General features: G+C 41.0%; 4 protein-coding genes across 7 annotated transcripts in view; 1 reads left to right on the top strand and 3 right to left on the bottom strand.

Annotated features, from left to right (window-relative positions):
- Positions 1-69: 69 nt before the first annotated feature.
- polr3d (polymerase (RNA) III (DNA directed) polypeptide D) lies at positions 70-4,415 on the bottom strand. Its single transcript, XM_088995543.1, has 9 exons — positions 4,300-4,415; positions 3,260-3,422; positions 3,135-3,178; positions 2,894-3,048; positions 2,675-2,796; positions 2,436-2,592; positions 739-986; positions 512-664; positions 70-364 (listed from the first exon to the last, which is right to left on the bottom strand). The coding sequence occupies exons 2-9, from the start codon at positions 3,419-3,421 to the stop codon at positions 251-253; spliced, it is 1,155 nt and encodes a 384-aa protein (XP_088851669.1). The 5' UTR covers position 3,422; positions 4,300-4,415; the 3' UTR covers positions 70-250.
- A 3,561-nt stretch (positions 4,416-7,976) lies between these two features.
- phyhip (phytanoyl-CoA 2-hydroxylase interacting protein) lies at positions 7,977-14,874 on the top strand. Of its 2 annotated transcripts, XM_088994739.1 has the most exons (6): positions 7,977-8,180; positions 8,881-9,085; positions 10,862-11,031; positions 12,463-12,637; positions 12,807-12,924; positions 13,020-13,757. In XM_088994739.1, the coding sequence occupies exons 3-6, from the start codon at positions 10,864-10,866 to the stop codon at positions 13,564-13,566; spliced, it is 1,008 nt and encodes a 335-aa protein (XP_088850865.1). In that variant the 5' UTR covers positions 7,977-8,180; positions 8,881-9,085; positions 10,862-10,863; the 3' UTR covers positions 13,567-13,757. The 2 variants fall into 2 exon arrangements, with proteins under 2 accessions (XP_088850865.1, XP_088850864.1); XM_088994738.1 differs by lacking the exon at positions 8,881-9,085 and having other exon boundaries at positions 7,985-8,180; positions 13,020-14,874.
- Positions 13,907-16,308, bottom strand: ppp1r3c2b (protein phosphatase 1 regulatory subunit 3C2, duplicate b). 3 transcript variants are annotated; one of them, XM_088994741.1, is made up of 3 exons: positions 16,151-16,308; positions 16,039-16,082; positions 13,907-15,882 (listed from the first exon to the last, which is right to left on the bottom strand). In XM_088994741.1, exons 2-3 carry the CDS (start codon positions 16,056-16,058, stop codon positions 15,036-15,038), a joined length of 867 nt encoding a protein of 288 aa, XP_088850867.1. In that variant the 5' UTR covers positions 16,059-16,082; positions 16,151-16,308; the 3' UTR covers positions 13,907-15,035. The 3 variants fall into 3 exon arrangements, 2 of the variants coding, with proteins under 2 accessions (XP_088850867.1, XP_088850868.1); XM_088994742.1 differs by having other exon boundaries at positions 16,039-16,062; XR_016114735.1 differs by lacking the exon at positions 16,039-16,082 and having other exon boundaries at positions 15,745-15,882.
- A 1,954-nt stretch (positions 16,309-18,262) lies between these two features.
- The window catches only part of gins4 (GINS complex subunit 4 (Sld5 homolog)), a 16,245-nt gene continuing 15,754 nt past the window's right edge, over positions 18,263-18,753 (bottom strand). The window contains exon 8 of the mRNA XM_088994743.1: positions 18,263-18,753. This exon is cut by the window's right edge and continues 758 nt beyond it. The gene's annotated coding sequence lies outside the window, so the exon portion shown is untranslated.

Below are 18,753 nucleotides of genomic sequence, written 5' to 3'. Positions count from 1 at the left end.
TAGAGAGCCTAGTAGGTGTGAAAACAGGATTTTTGCCATTTTGGTAACAACAAAATAAATCACACATCATTTAATAGAAATCATTTTATTCACACATTTACACCCATGTACAGTCAATGATTGAAGATTCAAAATATGGCACATCAAGGAATTCTTCAAGCAAAAAAGTTCAAGTTTTATAGTTTAGTGTTAGCACGTTTTTATATGACACAAAACAGCAAATGACCACCACGAAGGGTATCAATGATCATCACCTGCTTTCCAGCAGAGATTCAAAATCTGGTGAGCAAACCATTTTGTGTTTGATATTTCCTAAAACAGTCATTTCACCTGTTCCTCCTTCAGTGTCAACAGAAACCAGTTCCTGAAACAAATTCAAAAGAGACATGTGGGGTGGAGTTCTAGTTCAGTACAGTAAAGGAATGTACACAATACAGTAGTGTTGTTTATGAAGCATTTGACAAAGTCAAACGGAAAGTGATCAACCTAAATGATTTATCTCCTGTCATACCTGAAGGAAAGAGCATGATGCTCCAAGCGACACATCCAGTATGATCTGTCCCATTATGAGCTGCACCCGACCAGACTTACGGACGAGCATCTTTCCAACAAGACCCTCTTGCAGATCTTTCAAATTACAGCTGTTATCTTCATTTTGCTCCTCCTATCAAATATGCAAAGCGTACTAAGACATACATTTGATCATTTTATTACAATGCAGTATTGTTGTTTAGCTACCTGGGACTCTGTTTTCAGGAGGACAGAATGACCATCCTCAGATTTCACCTCAGTTTTTATTGGCTTGTACTCCTTGATAGGAGGCTGGCCAGGCAGCGTGTCAGGCAGTTGGATGAAGAACAGCTCCTCACCTTTGCTAAGACTCCACTTGTGAAGAAGGTCTGGCAAAACATCCGGCTCAGGGAGTGGAGGAGGCTTGAAGGCAGCCTCAGTCTTCTTTATTGGTATTTCTTTGTGCTCCTCCTTCACTGAAATAAAAAAGATTGGTTTTCCACACCTTTCCTCCAGCATGGGAGTATTACAAAAAAAGCACAAACAATGATCTTTGAGCTTTTTCATATTCAGAGGCACTGGTGAGCAACCACGTGTATAATCGATGTTCAAACTTGGTAGACCCTCACTTCTCATGGGTTTCTAATGTGAAAATCTGAATTGTAATTCACAAACGTTCCACCATGATGTCCCTGATCCACTGGTGGAAAGACGCTTTGATCCTCTCCTCTTTCATCTAGAACTGCTTCATGTCATCACAAAGAGGGTACAGCAAGTCCTGAAGAATGAATGTCTCTCTGTGTCTTTGTTTTGTCATATTGTCTCTATGCTGTCATATTATTTGTTATTTAGTTTTTTTTTTTGTTCTTTTGACTTCAAGACGGCGCCACGAGAGTGGCTGCCTTTCCAGCAGCTCATGTATTTTGTTTTTTTACTTTCATTCCTTTCATCACTTTGCTGCTGTGAAATGTAAATTTCTCCACTGTGAGACTAATAAAGGCATATCCAATCCAATCCAATCCAAATTATCCTGAATATAACAGTATTGGAAGTATATTTTAGTAAATTTGATAGACTGGAGTATTGGAAATACACCCAGCGCGCTGCTCAGTGACAGTTAAAAGGGTGTTGAAAATGTGTATGCCTGAAAAATGTTTTGACATTCTTTTTTTCTATTGGTATCAAGACATGTCATGTCAAGTACTGGATTGGCATTTTCTTGTGGAAAATGTGCATCCCCTTGCGGAAACAAAGAGGAACTTTGAATATTTGGTGAAGCAGCGTTTATCCATTACGCTGCACACAAATAGGAATAAAACTGTAGCCTATGTGTAGTCAGCCATCATTTGGAATGTTTTTAAATCAATTAAGAACTTCCTTTCTCCCTCATAAGTTCAATTCAGTTATTTTAAAGCATTGACATTGTTTTAAGATTCCACATGTACATTTTTGGTAATTTTAATAAGCTGGCTATTATTTCTGTTTTTAAAAAAGGGTCATTGGCCGCTGTCTGAGAGAAGTGTGCTAGACTTGTGAGCTGATCACAGGGTCCCATAAAGCAAGTCAAAGACAGGCAATTATTTGAACGGGCCATGCAACTTCATTGTATTATACAGTATATGTATTGAATGTATATTTTTGAATCACATTGTAAAATAGTACAATTTTAATAAGATGTCATTGTGTATCCCTGGTATAATTATGTATTTTAATTAGGATATAACAAAATATATCTACAATTCCAGGAATACAAAATTATTGTGGGAGGGGGTGGGGTACTGTATGGCATTGACAGAATTAAATCTCTTTCAGCAGTTAAAGACCATAACCTTTTAAGTTGTTACGGCTGTTCACACATGTACTTCTTAGTGTTCACCCGTGCGAGCTTCAATAATAGAATGAGTAGTGCAAAAGCGAGTAAGTACTTTCCACTGCGGGTTCCATGGGATGATCCTCATCCATCTTTTCAATTTTTATAGTAGGCGCACTGAATTCCTCCTTGAAACCCCATCCTGACACAGCAAGAGGAAGTTGGACTGGACAGCTCCTCTTTTCGCCCCTCAGGAATGGATCATCTATAAACTGAAAAACACAGAGGGGGAAATGTTCGAAACAAACAGTAAAAGTATAAAACAGTGCATTATAGATATTAAACCATACATACGCCATCTTGTTCCAGCTTGCGAATGATTGCTTTGGTCTCTTCCTCAGTTTCTCTCTTCTCCTTTTTGATATTGATAATGGGGGATGGTCCGACATTCGGGGCATCTCGTTCACTTTCATAATCTGTTAGACATTTAAATACACCGGGGAAATTCGTTACTCATATGACATCATCCAAAGCCAAAACATAGTAGTTACACATGCTCCTGTAAATCCCTACTTTTTTTTCTGATTGCTATTTCTCCTGGACCCTGTTCAAAAATAGAATGGGACTGGATTATCTCTGGGCGACCCCGGCCCCTGCCTCTCTCTCTTGGACCTCTGCCTCGGGTTGCATTCATCCGTTCTCTCTTTTGCACACCTTCATCCTTGACACTTTCCAACATAAAATCATAGTCAAGATTTATCAGAAGGCGTTTTACCCATTTCTTCCCACCGCTGTAATCTTATTGTGAACTTACTCTTCTCTAACTTTCCGGCCAATAATGTTTGGGGTGAATGTTTTCTAAATGGGAAGAAAAATAAGAGGTTAAGGAAAGGGGAGGGAAAGTGACATTTGCAGTCAAACATTTCGGGGAACATATACCTTTTTCACTCCCCCGAGGGTGAGATCTCGGGAACGCATCGTAGGAAGGCGACCCCCAGAGATGGCAGCAGGTGGTCGGCGGCCCATGAGCTGGTTCCTCCCGATTCCTCCAGGTGCTGGCAAGCGATGACCACTGGGATCACCAGTTCCTGAATCGGCCATCCTTAACAATTTAATAAAATGTGATGGAAATTAGGTGACGACATCTACAAGCCACAAAATTTCCACCCAAGTACCAAAAACAAAGAATACAGTCCATGCATCCATCCATCCATTTTCTGATATACTTTATCCTCACAATTTCATCCCCACAATTGCATTATCCTCACTTTATCCTCACTATTGCAGCCGTCTTCAGGTAGTAGGCGAGGACACCAGCCAATCGCAGGGCACACAAAGACAAACAACTATCCATGCTCATATCTAGGGGGAATTTTAGACTCTTCCATGAACCTGACATGTATGTTGTTGGAATGTGGGAGGAAACCAAAGAAAACACACGCTGATATGGGGAAATCATCAAAACTCCACAGGAAGGCCTGAGCAGGAATCAAACCCTGCACCTCTGCACCGTGAGGTGGGTGTGCTCTCCTTTTTCACTAATATCCATAAATTAAAGAAAGGGGGTTCCAAATAAAGTACAGTAGATCCATTAAATATTGTAGATTTACAACAACATTACTTTAAAAAATGAGTCAGTTTGGGCAAAAAAAGTCAGATTTATGGGCAGACATTTGAATTTGAAAAGCAATTGTCCAAATATAACTTGGCATTGTAATAACCCGATAACCAATGTTGTGCAAGCAATACATATGTTAGAGCAGACGTATAACACTTATTTTGACAGGTCAACAAAAGCAACAGCCTTCGGTGACAAGTCGTGGTTAATATGAACGTATGCAGGGTCAACTCCGCAGTACACATTGAGTGCGTCCACACACGTGGCCAACACACACTACCGGCAAACCGACGACAAGAAATGTGTCGTTGCAATGTTTGTCTTTTGACACACAAACGAAGACACAAGTACATAAACTTACGTTGCTGGAGCGTATTGACCCTGAGACGACAATAACTCTACATTTGAAACAAGCTTCGCGACAGGATGACTTGTTTAAATGTTGCTTACTCAAACGCCGCTCACATCTGACTTCCGGGTGTCATCAGCCGAAGTTGATACGAGTCGCCACTGCGCAAAGGGACGCATAACCCATTCCTGATTTATTCCATATAAACATTTTATAAACAATGTTAATCGAGCTAAGACACACATTTCCCGTTGCAAATATCCCCCAGAAAACAAACCTACCCCTCTCTCTCTCTCTCTCTCTCTCTCTCTCTCTCTCTCTCTCTCTCTCTCTCTCTCTCTCTCTCTCTCTCTCTCTCTCTCTCTCTCTCTCTCTGAGCGTCGAAACAATACAATAAAGTAGATATTGATTTATGTAGCGCTTTAACAACAGCTGAAGCTGTAAAAAAACGCTTAACAAAACTGTTAACATAAAGTAAAATAATATACACAAAACATGGACAATCATGCAGTTCGTCTGCTACAAGCCAAGTTTCAAAGTCAACAAGATGTTGCAGCATCCATTAACGAAAAAAACGATTGGTTCACTTCTCTTCTCCTATGTAAATCCATTTCATTTCCAAAGGCCATCTCTCAGTTCTAAATATACATTGGCTCTCCGCGCCGGTTCTCCTCTCTCCTAATCCTCAACTTCAGCACCCATCCATTCAGCCGCACCAAGGGCGACTGTTCAACAGCGCCGACATCTCCACTGAACATAACGGAGCTGTGAAAAATGCTGTCCGTTACAGGCACAACAAAACACAAGAGCCCTGAGGCTGTCCAGCATTGACAGTCAAATGGCGCACACGTTCCTCCCAATCAAAACAGCGCTGCCAAAAAGGCAAACCCTCAAGCAGATTCTTCGTCTTTGACAAATGTCGTGGCGAAAAAAACGCGATAAACAGCCCACAGCAGTTCCACACGATGAAACCACAAACACTATGTGACAAAACTAATGGTAAAAAAAAACAGTATAAAACAAAGCTCTTGAAGAGCACTTGTTGACGGCTGCCTACTTGGGAAAAATAAACACTGCACATATACCTGTACTGTAAATTAGGTTAAGTTGCAGAAAGCAGGTAGGCTCCTGCAGAAGCCTCAGACGAAGATTTCCAATGGGCGAGGAACATTGTGATCAGTAATTGTTGGCGTTTTCTCTCTAAAATGCTCTTGTATAACTCATGACTGAAGCCATCGTGAGTGAAATCGATGGCTCTGACCATGTTGTCATATATTTCCTTGCCAGTTGTTGAAGAGTTCGTGCAGCACTGAACAATCTTTGCAGGTTCTGGGGGGTAAGGCCACTCTCTTCAACTTCTTTGTCGATGTGTTTCCTGCGATTGGCTGGCAACCGGTTCAAGGTGTGCCTACCGCTCAAACCCACGAGTGATCTGAGTGAAATAAGGCCAAATTTCATACCGCTCATATTATTCGGGGGCAAAATCCAACAAACTGAATTCACTATTTGCAGAATTTACCAGCATTTGTACAAGTTTGTGTTTTTAATTGGGTTGACAGGTTTTATTTAACCTTGTAAATCACAAGTTTATCTGGCTATAACAAGGGTCTTTGTTTGCTGGATGTATTGTTTTAAATCACTAGTATCAAAGTCAAGGCCACATCATTTTTTTCGGCCCGAGAAAGCAAATCAAACTTGTGAAATTCAATGATGATTGCTAAGATCCTAACCAAAATTTCATATTTTTGGATGTAAATCACAATGACAGTTATGATTCTTGACTTCAGATTTGAAAACTAGTGCTTCATCAATTTGTTGTGCCCTCTATATGTACGATGTGGAGAGGATAAAACATTCTAACGGCTTCCCCAAATTCATAACGGCTCTCGAGAGGAAACCATAACTACAATGTGGCGCGCGGCAAAAAATGACTTTGACACCTCCGTTTTAAATAATCAACATCATTATGCAGTTTCTGCAGCCCTTGCTATTTATTCAATCACTTGCATCTGGTCTGTTGCAGCATGCAAAGATGAATACAGGCAAGAGAGCGGCTCTTGAGGAGAGACCATAGAAGATCACTTGAATCAAATTCATCAAATAATTGACCCCATTAATGCTCACATCGGAAAATGTTGCACAAATGCATACAATATGCATAATAATAATCGTATTGATAACTGAATTCTTATAGTTTCGCTGTTTTGAATGTTGCTGTGCCGATGACCATTTTGTGTTTGGGAGCCTTTTACTCAGCGAGTTGCTTGTTTCGTAGCCACAAAGGGACATAAGTCTTCTTGTGCCGGTCCCAAGCCCGGATAAATACAGAGGGTTGTGTCAGGAAGGGCATCCGACGTAAAAGCTTGACCAAAACAAACATGCGAATCAAACCTCTGAAGATGGAGGACACTGAGTCGCTGTTGGGGACCCCTTGAAGGGAAAAGCCGAAACTGAATTGTTGTCTGAGATTGTCAAGATTTACAGTATATTGTACAAAATAGGCTACTTGAAGTGAAGTTTCATTCAATTGCTGTACCTGATGAAGGATGGTGAGTGCGCACATGAATTTTCTGTATTCCTTGGATCTAAACTGTAAATAGAAACATATAGATAGTTTACTGTATTTATATAGTTCATTTTTATGTTACATACTTGTTTTTAACCGACGTCACTTTTTTGTTTCTTAACTGACATCAGAGCATTGTCATCAAATGGTGAGTATAGTTTTGCTTTTTTGGTTGTTGCTGTGCTGCTGACCATTTTGTGTTTGGGAGCCTTTTACTGTGCGAGTTGCTTGTTCTGTAGCCACAAAGGGACATAAGTCTTCTTGTGCCGGTCCCAAGCCCGGATAAATACAGAGGGTTGTGTCAGGAAGGGCATCCGACGTAAAAGATGGGCCAAAACAAACATGCGTATCATACCTCTGAAGATGGAGGTTACTGATTCGCTGTGGCGACCCCTTGAAGGGAAAAGCCGAAAGGAAAAGAAGAAGAGTACTTGTTTTTAAAGATAGCAGAAAAACGTTGGTCAATATCTCTTTTATTGTCATGTTTGCCCTAAATCCATTTCCATTGTTTAAAGAGAGATTACAGCCATTAATCTGAGTAGAGCGTCTCTCCCCATCACTGTTTTAATCCTTGGTGAAATCCTAAATGTTGACCCAAGGAAGCAACACAAAAATCCCACTTTACAACGAACGCCAGTGCAAATCTGCTTACTCTGGCCTCACATTGTGGCATCATTTGCCAGAGGATGGGCTATGAGGGTCGGTTGCGGGCAGGGGGATTATGCTCTATGGAGTAGGTCCATATGGCATGCAGTTGGCGCAAGTGCTGTTTAGGTACTAGGGCATCTCATCACATGAACTATGGTTTTAATATCCGCTGACTTTAATGTCTTGTTCTATGTTTTGTTTGTTTTATCACACCCTGTGTATCCATATGTCACTAAAATGCGTGTGGCGGCATTATTCAGCGTATACCTTCTTTCAGATGACACAGTGTTGCAAACATGCTGACGATATTGTCGTGTTTGACAATTCTCTTTTTGCCTCACCTCATTTAGCTGTGAATGTATCATGGCCGTGCAGCTCCGGAAGAGTCAAATAAACATCATGCTCAAAGCCCACAGCAAAAAATGAGACTGGCGGTGGGGTGGAGGGGCATGGGTGAGTGTTTGTGTGGCACACGTGCGCATACACACACACAGATGAGAGAAACAGACGGAGCACAGGGGAGAAAGAGATGGAGTGAGAGAGGATCCAGTATGTTGGTTTCACCTCCTAATCAGTTTTGCAGGGGGATCTATTGGTGACTGCAGCAAATAAGGAGGCTTAGAATCGGGAAAAGAAAATCACACCTAAAATCTTCAATTACACCTTCAGCAACAATCAAGTAAGGATTTGTTTTCTATTCTAACTTGACATTGTAGAAATGATCATATTTTGTGCTGTGACATCTGTTCCCCGTTGAGTGAAATGTTATACAATTGTTGTCATTATTCTCAGCTGTGTACTGCATGTCTGTGTATATTTTTCAGCATTTGATACCTCTCAAGCCTTTACGATGAGTATTTTCTAGTCCGTTTATGTTATTCATGCTATTCTCATTCATGCTTGCATTTGTTGGGGGCACTGACACTCTGCCCCTTTTGGATTGAGTTCCCACGGAATTTATTATCATTCCACAGAGAGTGATGCTGATTCGACTCTTTGACTTGGAAATCAAACTTTACCAAATGTATTATAGACTGAGGATTAACGCAGGAGAGACGACACCCAAATACCAAACCCCAAGCACTCTAAACATGCATATATTCACTGGGACATGAAAAAGTAGTTGAAATATAATGTAGGTGGAAAATGCAATTATTTGTTTATATATTTAATGGACGAAAACGAAAAGACTGTGATCTCTGGTTTTGTGCCCTATCTGCTGGCGTGCATTCATTAATCTGAATGTGGAGCTCACACAAATAATTAAACTAATGAGATGTTTTTCTGTCAGATCCATCAGGCAGACCCAAATTGCCTCATTTGGAGCAGCTGGCTATTCCAGTTAGCGTTGCAGCTGAGTAATTGGCTCTTTTTCACAGGCTGATGCACAAATGAGGAAAACAGGGATGTGTGAGTGATTTGGAAACCTGAATTTGAATTGCGCTCACATGCACTCAATGGATTTTGAAGTACAACATTCAAAGGCAGCGAGCTTTGATGAGTGTCCTGTGAGAATTTATTGTTGTCCCACTTTCTGCTCCTGAAGAAACTTGGAAATGAAGGGCGCATAAACCGCGGTGAAACGTGAGCAATTGTTTTTTTTCTTCTTCATCAAGCTTCAATGAAGGATGGGCTAACACATTTCACAGTCGACAAGCTTTAATGAGAAACTGCAGCCTGTCCATCATCGAAGGCCTGGACAACACCTCTGCAGACCTCACAGTCTGCCAGTGAAAGCATGTTTATCCATGTGTAATGCAGCATCACGAGTGTATTCGGGTTGCTTCCTAAACAACTACGTACGTCAGTTATTTTAAGCACACATACGCATAATGCTCAGTTCAAGAGGGATGGATTGGTCGGACTAAAGGAAGCATGCAACGTGCTGTGCTGCAGATAAATGAAGTGGATAGCAAATTAAACACACATCAAAAAGTGTCTGACCCTGGGCTGCTACTGAAAGCTTTGTGCAGCAGTGAAACGGCTGATGTGTGACCAAGGAGTGATTCATCACCTTCCACAGTCACTACCTAAATCTCGCCTTTGTCCTGTCCTGCCAGACGAATAAAAGACAAGCCATCACTATAAACACAAGACTCAGCAGGTCCAAAAAAAATAGATAACAATAAAATGTATTTGTTTTACAATTGAAGAGCTGGAAGGATGCTGCTGACATGTAGTTGCTTGGAGACTGATGGAGGTGATTATGAAAGGTGTGCCATCTGGAAGCGTGTCATGTTGCATAATGATGTGAAATGTCAGTTAAGGCCATGAAATAGAGGAAGAAAGGCAGCAAAGGACAAAATGAAAGTTGATCCATGGATGAATGTTTAATTTGCCTCGACTTCAAGGAATAATGACGACAGTCTTGACTTTGTAGTTCCTTTTCACTGTATTTCCATCTTCTTAGCATACATCTCCATATTTCAGTTTGACATTTTCGTGAAGTCCCTCAAAGAACAAAAAAAACGATAGATACATCTAACACCAAACTTAAAATGGCTTCATTACAAGGTGGTACCAACAATAATAATGTCTATTACAATATGTCTATTGTTGTTGTGATTACTTTTGGCTTGTCCCATTAGGGATCACCACAGTGTGACACAGTTGGACGTAAGGTGTCCAACACGGACGTCTTACGTGAAGCAAAACATCCAATTTCTTTAATCCAAGATTGGAGTCGGCAGGGTGTTAGAACACCGGCGGTGAATCGAAACCTCACCGCCTGCACCAAAGACCTGCACATTATTGTCAAATCAATTTCAATACACTTCAAAATAATAAAAATGAGCGTCTAAAATTAAAATAACAATTGAGAATTGTGAAAACCTTACTAAGCTTTCAAAGCATTGCGTGTGATACTTTGCAAGTCTTTCAACGAGTGTACTTTGTCATATAAGAGACTAAATTGACAGAAAGAGCATAATATTATAACTAATCATCGATATGAAATACAGATGTGGTCAAACCTATTTTTAAAAGATTCATAGGCTAACTGTGGAATTGTGAATAGAACAAGCATGTACTGTATCAATGAGTTAAGGGAGAAAATAAATGAATACAAACGCGTTTCTTCAAATGTAATGTAGTAAAACACAAAGTGCATCTCCTATTAGTTGATGGAATAAGTACTGAGCAGTGTTTACAATTCACTGATGAATAAAAAAAAAACATTGAACTGTATTTATTTGCATCCATCTACTTTGTATGTAGAGCAGCCATATTTATAAACTGAAATATTCACAAGGCTCAAGAGATTATCCTATGCAAATATGTGACAGTGATTTTAATGAAAGGGCTCTAGAAAATGATATTCCATGATATTTAGTTCAAATTTCCTGTTTTATCCCTTTACAGAAATGGAGATCACTCTCGCTACCCCTTGCAACATTCAAATATGTGAGGTGACATGTGATTCGTTTCGCATCGTGTGGGACATGACTGCCGAGGACACAGCCAGAGCCACACACTTCTTTATTGACTTGAGCCGCAAAGAATGCAGGGATCCAAACCGCTTTAAACACAGGGTGAGATGACACCAAACGACCCGTGGTCCTGTCTATTACCTGGTTGGGATTTATGGATCTTAAAATTAATTTGGCATTACAACAGTAGGATTAAATAGTTAAAAGCCGATCCGCAAATGTCTGGTAAAGTGAATGGACATTGGAGAAAAATGAGTGCGGTCAACAGCCCTGGGCCTGTGACTCACTTGTACTCGCGTTTTACCACAAATGTAGCATCTATGCTACATTGTAGCATAGATCAGTTATTGTGGAAATCGCTGCTAATGCACATCATTAACAACATTTTGATGACAACATTAGGTCAGCAACACACCAAGTGTGCTGCTTACATAGACGGACGGGCTTGGCCTAAAAACTGCCGCATCTTCATTTTCATGCCAGGGCAAATCGAATTTACAGTGTTGAGAATTTTGTGGGCCGTTCAACACCTCGAATCAAGGACATTTTGTGTTGCACATCTCAAGCACACCTAACAATTTGGGGTCAGAAAATAGACTTGACTTTAGTCCAAATTTTCAGGCAGAAATGCATTATGGCAGTTAAAAGCGGTCTCTAAATTCTTACTTTGCAGCAGCCAACTGGACATCATCGGCAAGTGGATATTTTGTTGCAGTTCAATATCAAATATACTTTGTATGCCCCCACACAAAGTCAAAGTCAGCTTTATTGTCAAATATGCCAATATGCATGACATACAGCCCAGATGAAATTACTGTCCTCTCTGATCCAGCGTGCAAGCCACTTATAATGACTTTAACAAACACAATAAACACGAAAACGGCAATTTGTCGGGAGAGAGAGGAGCCGCTGCGTGTTCACGCGCCGCCATCTTGGGAAAAAAATTGTTTTTTCCCAAGTGTGACTGTAAAGTGTCCTTGAGAGTTCTGAAAGGCGCTTATAAATGAAATGTATTATTATTATTATTATTATTATTATCCAATGCACTTTATATATTGCAAAAGTTTTAGTATGTCATTCATTGCAGGCGCTTTATATTCCGGTGCGCCTTATAGTCCGGAAAATACGGTACATACTGTAAAATCTAAATTCAAAACATTTGTTGTTGTAAGAAATGTGAACAATGAATGGACTAAAAGACTTTTTCAAGACACCGTGGTATGCTATTTCCTTCTTTTATTGACATTTTAGATAACACACAATTTCAGAGTGACTCGCAATTTGTCGTTTAAAAACATTTTGTTCAATCCTTTGTTCAATCTGTTTCTTGAATATTAATAAAAGAGTAAAAGAAAGTTACATTATCATCCAAAGGAACTGTTCTGAAGTTATAGCCGTTTGAACTTGAAAGGAATATCATGATATCAATGCCTCCTACTGCGGGAAAGGCTTAATTTACATAGCCATGAAAATTCCCTTTGATATGTTAATGATGGAAACAACATCCAGTAATGTTTGTGCTCTGACCTCCAGGATGTGCCAACCAAATTAGTGGCGAAGGCTGTGCCCCTGCCCATGGCGGTGAGGGGCCACTGGTTCCTCAGTCCCAGCACAGAGTATTGTGTTGCCGTGCAGACTGCGGTTCGACAGCCCGATGGCGAGTACTTAGTGTCAGAGTGGAGCCAAGTGGTGGAGTTCTGCACAGGAGGTGAGGCGCCTGACAGCCAGAGTGAGGCTAATGTATCCCATAAATTGTTACATAAGCGTCGACAAAAATAAGTGGTAAAAAGAAAGTACCTCTTTGTTTGAAGGGTCATTAGCATTTGAAAGCACAGCAGACTTTTGAAATGATTATAGTGCTCCTTTTAATTTGACAGACTACGCCATAGAACACCTTCAGCAGCTTCTCGACAAGGCCAAAGGCTCTGCGGGAAGGCTGTTGAAATTTTCTGTGTTTTATCGCAATCAGCATCCAGATTACTTTAATTGCGTCAGGTAAGTGCATCATTACAATGGCACGAGAATAAATGACTGAGTAGAAATATAATCCTAGAAATAATGGTGCTTTCTCCTCTGGATGATTGGATTAGAAAGGAGTTTGCAGGTCTGATGCATCCTGCCCTTAAAGATACAAGTGGGAGTCATGGTTCTCCTATAAATGGCAAACTGCAGGGAGTCTTCTTTAGCTGCAACACTGAGTTTGATACAGGACTCCCCCCCAAAGACTCTCCGTACGGCCCTCTGCGCTTCCAGATCCCAGCCGGACACCTGCTCAACCCAAACGTCTCTCTGTACTTTGCTGACTTCTACTGCATGTACACAGCCTACCACTATGTGGTTTTGGTGCTTGCCCCTGTGGGAACAGAAGGAGACCACTTCTGCAGAAGCCGCCTCCCAATGCTGGACTTGGCCTGCAACCCTTTTTTAACATACACCGCCCCCCAGAGGTCAGGGGAGGAGCCGCGCTACTGCCATGCCAGTGATGTCATCTTTGAGGTGCTTTTTACAGAGCCGGTCAGTTTGGATCAAGGTACCGTGGAGCTGATCAGTGGTCACCACCAGCTCATGAGTTTAACTACGGCCAACGCCAAGAAAGACCCCAGCTGCAAAGTGTGCAACATCAGCGTCGGCCGCTGAGCCACATGATAATTTAGGACGGGCCGGGGGACAACCAAGCTTCTCAGAATGGAAGAAATGAAGCTCGTCACGTGTTGGCCAAAGCACAGAGGAAAATAACAGCTCGCCGGGGCTGTGCATGCTGCTTTCACCTCTCCCTCCTTCCTAGTCTAGAGTAGGTGTTTCCAATTGAAGTCGATCTCACAAACATCCACCATAGGCAGCTAGAAACGGAACATTTTATCTTCATTCACCAGTACTAAAGAATTGTATCATTGATCCTTGGTTTCTTGATGGTGTTTTATTTTGATTGTATTATTTTCAGCTAGTGGCAGTCATACAGCAGCCAAATTTGTAGCGATTCCAAATTTGAAAAGAAAAAAAAATCAATAAATACTACAGTTGCAAAAGCGCCATCTAGTTCCACAATTGCGTCATTGTTATGAGCTTTCTAGTTTTAATGTTAGCCATGACCTTCCTACGTGGAGTTAGCATGTTTCCCAGTGCTAGTGTCAATTTTACCAGGTACTCCAGCTCCTCACCACACTTTCTAAATATTCATGTTAGGTTTGCCGAAATTTCTGAATTTTCCATCGTGGTGAGTGTGCATTTGAAAGTTTGTCTGCAGTCCAGTGTATGTGCAGCTAGCTCGGATTTGCTCTCGCTCATCCATTTCCCTAATGAGAACTAGCACTACAGAAAATGGATTGGTGGAATAAATACCCACAATTGAAATTTTGCGTAGCAACGTGCGCTTTGACAACATGGGCTGACCTGTTTTGACTATCCCCTATCACTTCACTCTCCTCTACTCAGGTTGCACCACCGCTTGAAGGTTAGATTCTCTTTGGTGACCACATACGTATATTGTTGTATACACTAACTAGCACTAATTTCAAGTCGCTTTCACATTGCCAGACACAAGCTTGAATTAATGTAATGTTGCCCTAAAAACATATTGCACATGCCTGTTTTTATTTTATGTGTGACTTAGACAGTGTTTGATTCACTTATGCGAGTCCGTCATATGTCTGATTCGTCATGTGTTTGAACATGTGTATTTTACATATTCAACAAGGATTCAGTCCCCACTCTCCAGTTTTCTGTGTGATTAGGATAATGAGTGTTCAAAGCCTCCTGCTATCAGTCAGATAGTTTACCAGACCAGACCTGAGCTAAGATGATCTTGTATCCTGTTCAGGGGCTTGGATTTAGCCCTGACAAAGTACTGTATCAATGTCCTGTTGCGAATCCAAAGTGAAAGAAATCCCCGACCCTCTGTTACAACAGTGATGAATGGAGTAGTCTGTGTTCTGTGTTGACTTGCGCAAATAAAACATTGGTATTCAATGAAAATGAACAACTAATCAACAGTGTTTTTAATGAATACACAAAAGGTCAGAGGAAAAAAACAATGCATAATAAATAAAAGAAACTTGTAAGTCTAAAAAAGTTGATTATGTATTAAAGCCTGATGACATATTGCTTCTCTAATTTTGACAGAGATGTGAGCTCACACACACCTTAATTGTGTAGTTCTGTCCATTGTTGTTGTCCCAAAAAGTAGTAGCCTGCCCTCCCGGTGAATAACTTAAGCAAAATTCTATCTTCCTCTTTGCATCAAGCACTTTGGGTATGTCTACGTCAAACTGAAAGATGTCTGTTTGCGGGCCTCCGAAGCGCTGCTGCAGGTGCGTGCAAGGTACATCAGTGTAGCTCCGCCACGAGTCAAAGGTGATACGCACACACACATCTTTTTGGAAGCTGATGTTTTGGACTCGGGCGGTGCCTCTGAGGTTTTGCTCGGTGACCGTGCAATTCTCCAGGGTGACCATGTTCTGAGCAAGCTTAGCACGAAAGGCCTGGAAATTAGCGGACGGCTGCGGGAAACCGAGTGTGAGCCGTGTACCTGGGCAGCAGGTGCTGACTGTGCAGCTGTAACCAGCCTCAGTCATCTTAACCAAACCTTGGAGGGAGGGCAGAGGGTCGAGGTCGGAGTGGTCCTCCTCGTCAGAAAAGATTCGCACATCTGTTAACGACTGGCCCTTGGAGTCAGCGAAAACCACATGCTTGTTCTTGACTGGGGCCAAAACATCATTGTCATTTTCCAAGTTCTCAAAGTAACCCGTGTACGTCTGGGTTGGACCAACATGGCGTAGGATGTCAGCTGATGTAGCCTTTGGAAATGTGGAGCGGATGCAAGGCCGCAGGGGTTTCAAGATGGGCACCCAAACGTGAGGACACAACTGCTTACGTTGGTTCAGACACAGCCTGACGGCAATCTCCACAAGCCCAGCCGACTGAGCCATTGAGCCAAGGCCAAATATGGGAAGGAAACTTGAAATAGATAAAAGTGGGATCAAGACTACAACATACGCAGACGGGCATTTCGTTTACATATATGTATGTAGAATACAGAACACCCCAAATTAATTTAGATTTCCACTTGCTCGTGCCAAGAGTGCATGCACATGCACTCTATTAAGTTCTTACGTTGTGCTGGAGGTCTCCATGCTGCTGGTGTGGTGAAGCAAAGTCTTCAATAAGACGAAAATGTGAGTGTGTTAGTAAACATAGAACGTTTACAACATCCCATCTTACTTACACAATGGTGGGAAGCCAGCACTCCAGCAAAGGTCTTTGGGCTCTCTTCACCGACAGAGGACTCTTGTGTGACGTTCCATTTATACTCACTCAGCTACCCTGTATTACTCCACCCCCTCTGATGTAATGAGCAGTTTATTTTATTTTTATTTGAGGGGGGGGGGGGGGGGGGGGGGGCTACTCTTCTAACAACATAGAACTAACTGCCATTGATGCATGACAGTCAAGTGAGGAATGTGTGACTAAATTATGTATTTGAGTGTCAGGATATTCAGTTAAGGCCCATTTGTCCTCCCGAGCAAGTCAATTCAGTGCACAAACAAGACAGCGCAGTGAGTTGCACAGATGTCTACTTGTGCCTCACTATTATCATATTGTCATCCTGGTGGGAAAGCAAGGTCGCCCTGCATATGTGGATGAAGCTTGTAAATTTTACATTGTGCATATAAATGCCCAGAGTTCCCCATTAGAGCAATTATTGACAACACATTAGTGTTACCTATAGGTACTTCATAATTCGTCAAAGTAGGATATTTAAAAAGCTCAACTTTAAGAGTCATATTGATGAGTATAAAGTGTTCAAGTGCATCGATTCATTCCCTGATGAGTTGTTGTGGACATGGTGAAGGAGTCAACACAGGTTATCTGGAAAATGCAGCACTCTGCTGGCTGGCTTGTGTCCTGAAGCGATCCTTGTGTCAGATTATGTTGGCATGTGTGGCGCCAAAGATTACAAGCCATCCCTAGGCATGACTGTCATTTAATGCGTCAGCACTGGCTACACTCAGTGGGTGAAAGTGTGCACTAGAAATCAGACATGTGCTGAGATGTTTGGACAAAAATAAATATTTCCATTACGACCAATCTGAGACTAAAAATTAATTGGAAAAGGAAGTTATATAACCTTTAAATCTAATCGGGAGTCATTGCAATCGTCATAATGGTCACAGTACACAATACAGTTTGCAACATTTATACCTCTTAGTAAAACTAAATTTAGCATCATTAATCATCTGATCACACTGGATTAACGCAATGATTCATCACAAACATGCTGTCTTTTCGCTCAGTTCAATCAGCGCTTCATCCCTTGTTAGGGATCATGATTTGGCAATTAGAGCGAGTGCACACAATGAAAACTGATTGCTCCCGCTGAAAATTACACAACGGCACTATTAGAATAATTATGCCTCAGTGAAGATATGGGAATATGAACAGACAGTCTAAGGGACAGAAATGAAGAGACACTATTAAACAAAACCTTATCCAGGAGTCTCAAAGCAACATATGAAATACCACAGTAGATTAACAGCAAAAGCGAGTGGAGCCTGTTCACATGGCAACAAAGGATTTGACACAAAAGGAGATACACAAATGCCTTTTGCATTTGTTCACAATTCATTTAATGAAATGAAATGAACAAGCCTTAACCGCCAGACAAAATAATTCTGACAGTACATTCCATTTTTTGGGCCATTGTCATGTCTGAGACATTTATTTCGGCAGGACCTCTTTTTTGTTTTTAAATACAGTTGTCCCCTCCGCCATTGTGCGACTATGCACCACACAGACGGTGCCATTCAAACTACCGGTCAAAGTATAAAATGGTTACATTTACCATGGTACATCTGCATTTGTGGGCATATAAACTATCACAGAAACTGTCCAGTCCATTTCAAAATACAGTGGGACCTTGTCTTACGAACTTAATTGATGCCTAGACAGAGTGTGTAATGCGAAAAGTGTGTATCCCAAACTTAATTTCCCATAGGAAACCATTAAAATGAGAATAATCCGTTCCCAGGTCCCCATAAAACAGGGGTCTCAAACTGCGGCCCCCGAAAGAATATTTTGCGGCCCGCCTTGACATGAAAGATTAATGTTAGTGCGGCCCACATGATTGATATGAATGAAACTTGTGTGTGGAGCTGAACAAGTAGGCAAGAGAAGCCATGTTTAGGACAGTTCATGTTCAATATTTTCTTTATGTTAAGAAAGTTAAAGGTTAAAGAACTGTGAATACAGACATTTGAAACTTTATTAAAATAAATAGTTTTCCTGTGTTTTTTTCTGTTGTCTGTATCTGCCTTATGATCATTATAATTATTTTATGTATTTATTACTTGATTTATTTTTATTCGTTTTTCCATTTATTCATTTAATTCATTTTTTGTGTGTTAAAAATAAAGATTTTGAGAACGTTGGAATGTTTTATCTGTGATTTTCTTGTGGAAATCCTGATGCGGCCCAGCCTCACCCAGACTCTGCCTCCAGCGGCCCCCGGGTCAATTTGAGTTTGAGACCCCTGCCATAAAACATAATTTTCTACTTTCTAATTTTCTAAGCCTTAAAACTACACAAAATATACCTTATTTTATGTATAATAAATGTGCTATAGTATTATGATTAAAGAAATAAACTGCACTATACAATAAAGTCATTTTATTTACCTTTGTGATGGTCGTTAATGGCTTGATGGAATGGAGTGTCCGGTTTCCTCAGCATTAAACACTTGATGAGGAAGACAGGCTTCTTTCACCATCTTGAGGAATGATCCCTTGTAGGTGCTTTCTCTTTGATAATTGTATCGACTTCTTCATCAAT

The sequence above is a fragment of the Hippocampus bargibanti genome, linkage group LG04 (genome assembly GCF_051943395.1).
Source record: "Hippocampus bargibanti isolate YZ-2025 linkage group LG04, ASM5194339v1, whole genome shotgun sequence".
In the NCBI taxonomy this organism is placed as follows: Eukaryota; Metazoa; Chordata; class Actinopteri; order Syngnathiformes; family Syngnathidae; genus Hippocampus; species Hippocampus bargibanti.
Note: the sequence above shows the minus strand (reverse complement) of the source record. Positions and strands in the feature narration are given on the sequence as shown.

What these genes read in the sequence shown, in the direction of transcription:
- polr3d (XM_088995543.1), bottom strand. Translation starts at nt 3,421, where the DNA reads ATGGCCGATTCAGGAACTGGTGATCCCAGTGGTCATCGCTTGCCAGCA. An exon ending in TCCTGAAAACAGAGTCCCAG is followed by an intron (nt 665 to 738) that starts GTAGCTAAACAA and finishes CATATTTGATAG; the next exon opens with GAGGAGCAAAATGAAGATAA. An exon ending in CATCATGCTCTTTCCTTCAG is followed by an intron (nt 365 to 511) that starts GTATGACAGGAG and finishes AATTTGTTTCAG; the next exon opens with GAACTGGTTTCTGTTGACAC.
- phyhip (XM_088994738.1), top strand. Translation starts at nt 10,864, where the DNA reads ATGGAGATCACTCTCGCTACCCCTTGCAACATTCAAATATGTGAGGTG. An exon ending in CAAACCGCTTTAAACACAGG is followed by an intron (nt 11,032 to 12,462) that starts GTGAGATGACAC and finishes TCTGACCTCCAG; the next exon opens with GATGTGCCAACCAAATTAGT. An exon ending in GATTACTTTAATTGCGTCAG is followed by an intron (nt 12,925 to 13,019) that starts GTAAGTGCATCA and finishes TGATTGGATTAG; the next exon opens with AAAGGAGTTTGCAGGTCTGA.
- ppp1r3c2b (XM_088994741.1), bottom strand. Translation starts at nt 16,058, where the DNA reads ATGGAGACCTCCAGCACAAC. An exon ending in ATGGAGACCTCCAGCACAAC is followed by an intron (nt 15,883 to 16,038) that starts GTAAGAACTTAA and finishes ATCTATTTCAAG; the next exon opens with TTTCCTTCCCATATTTGGCC.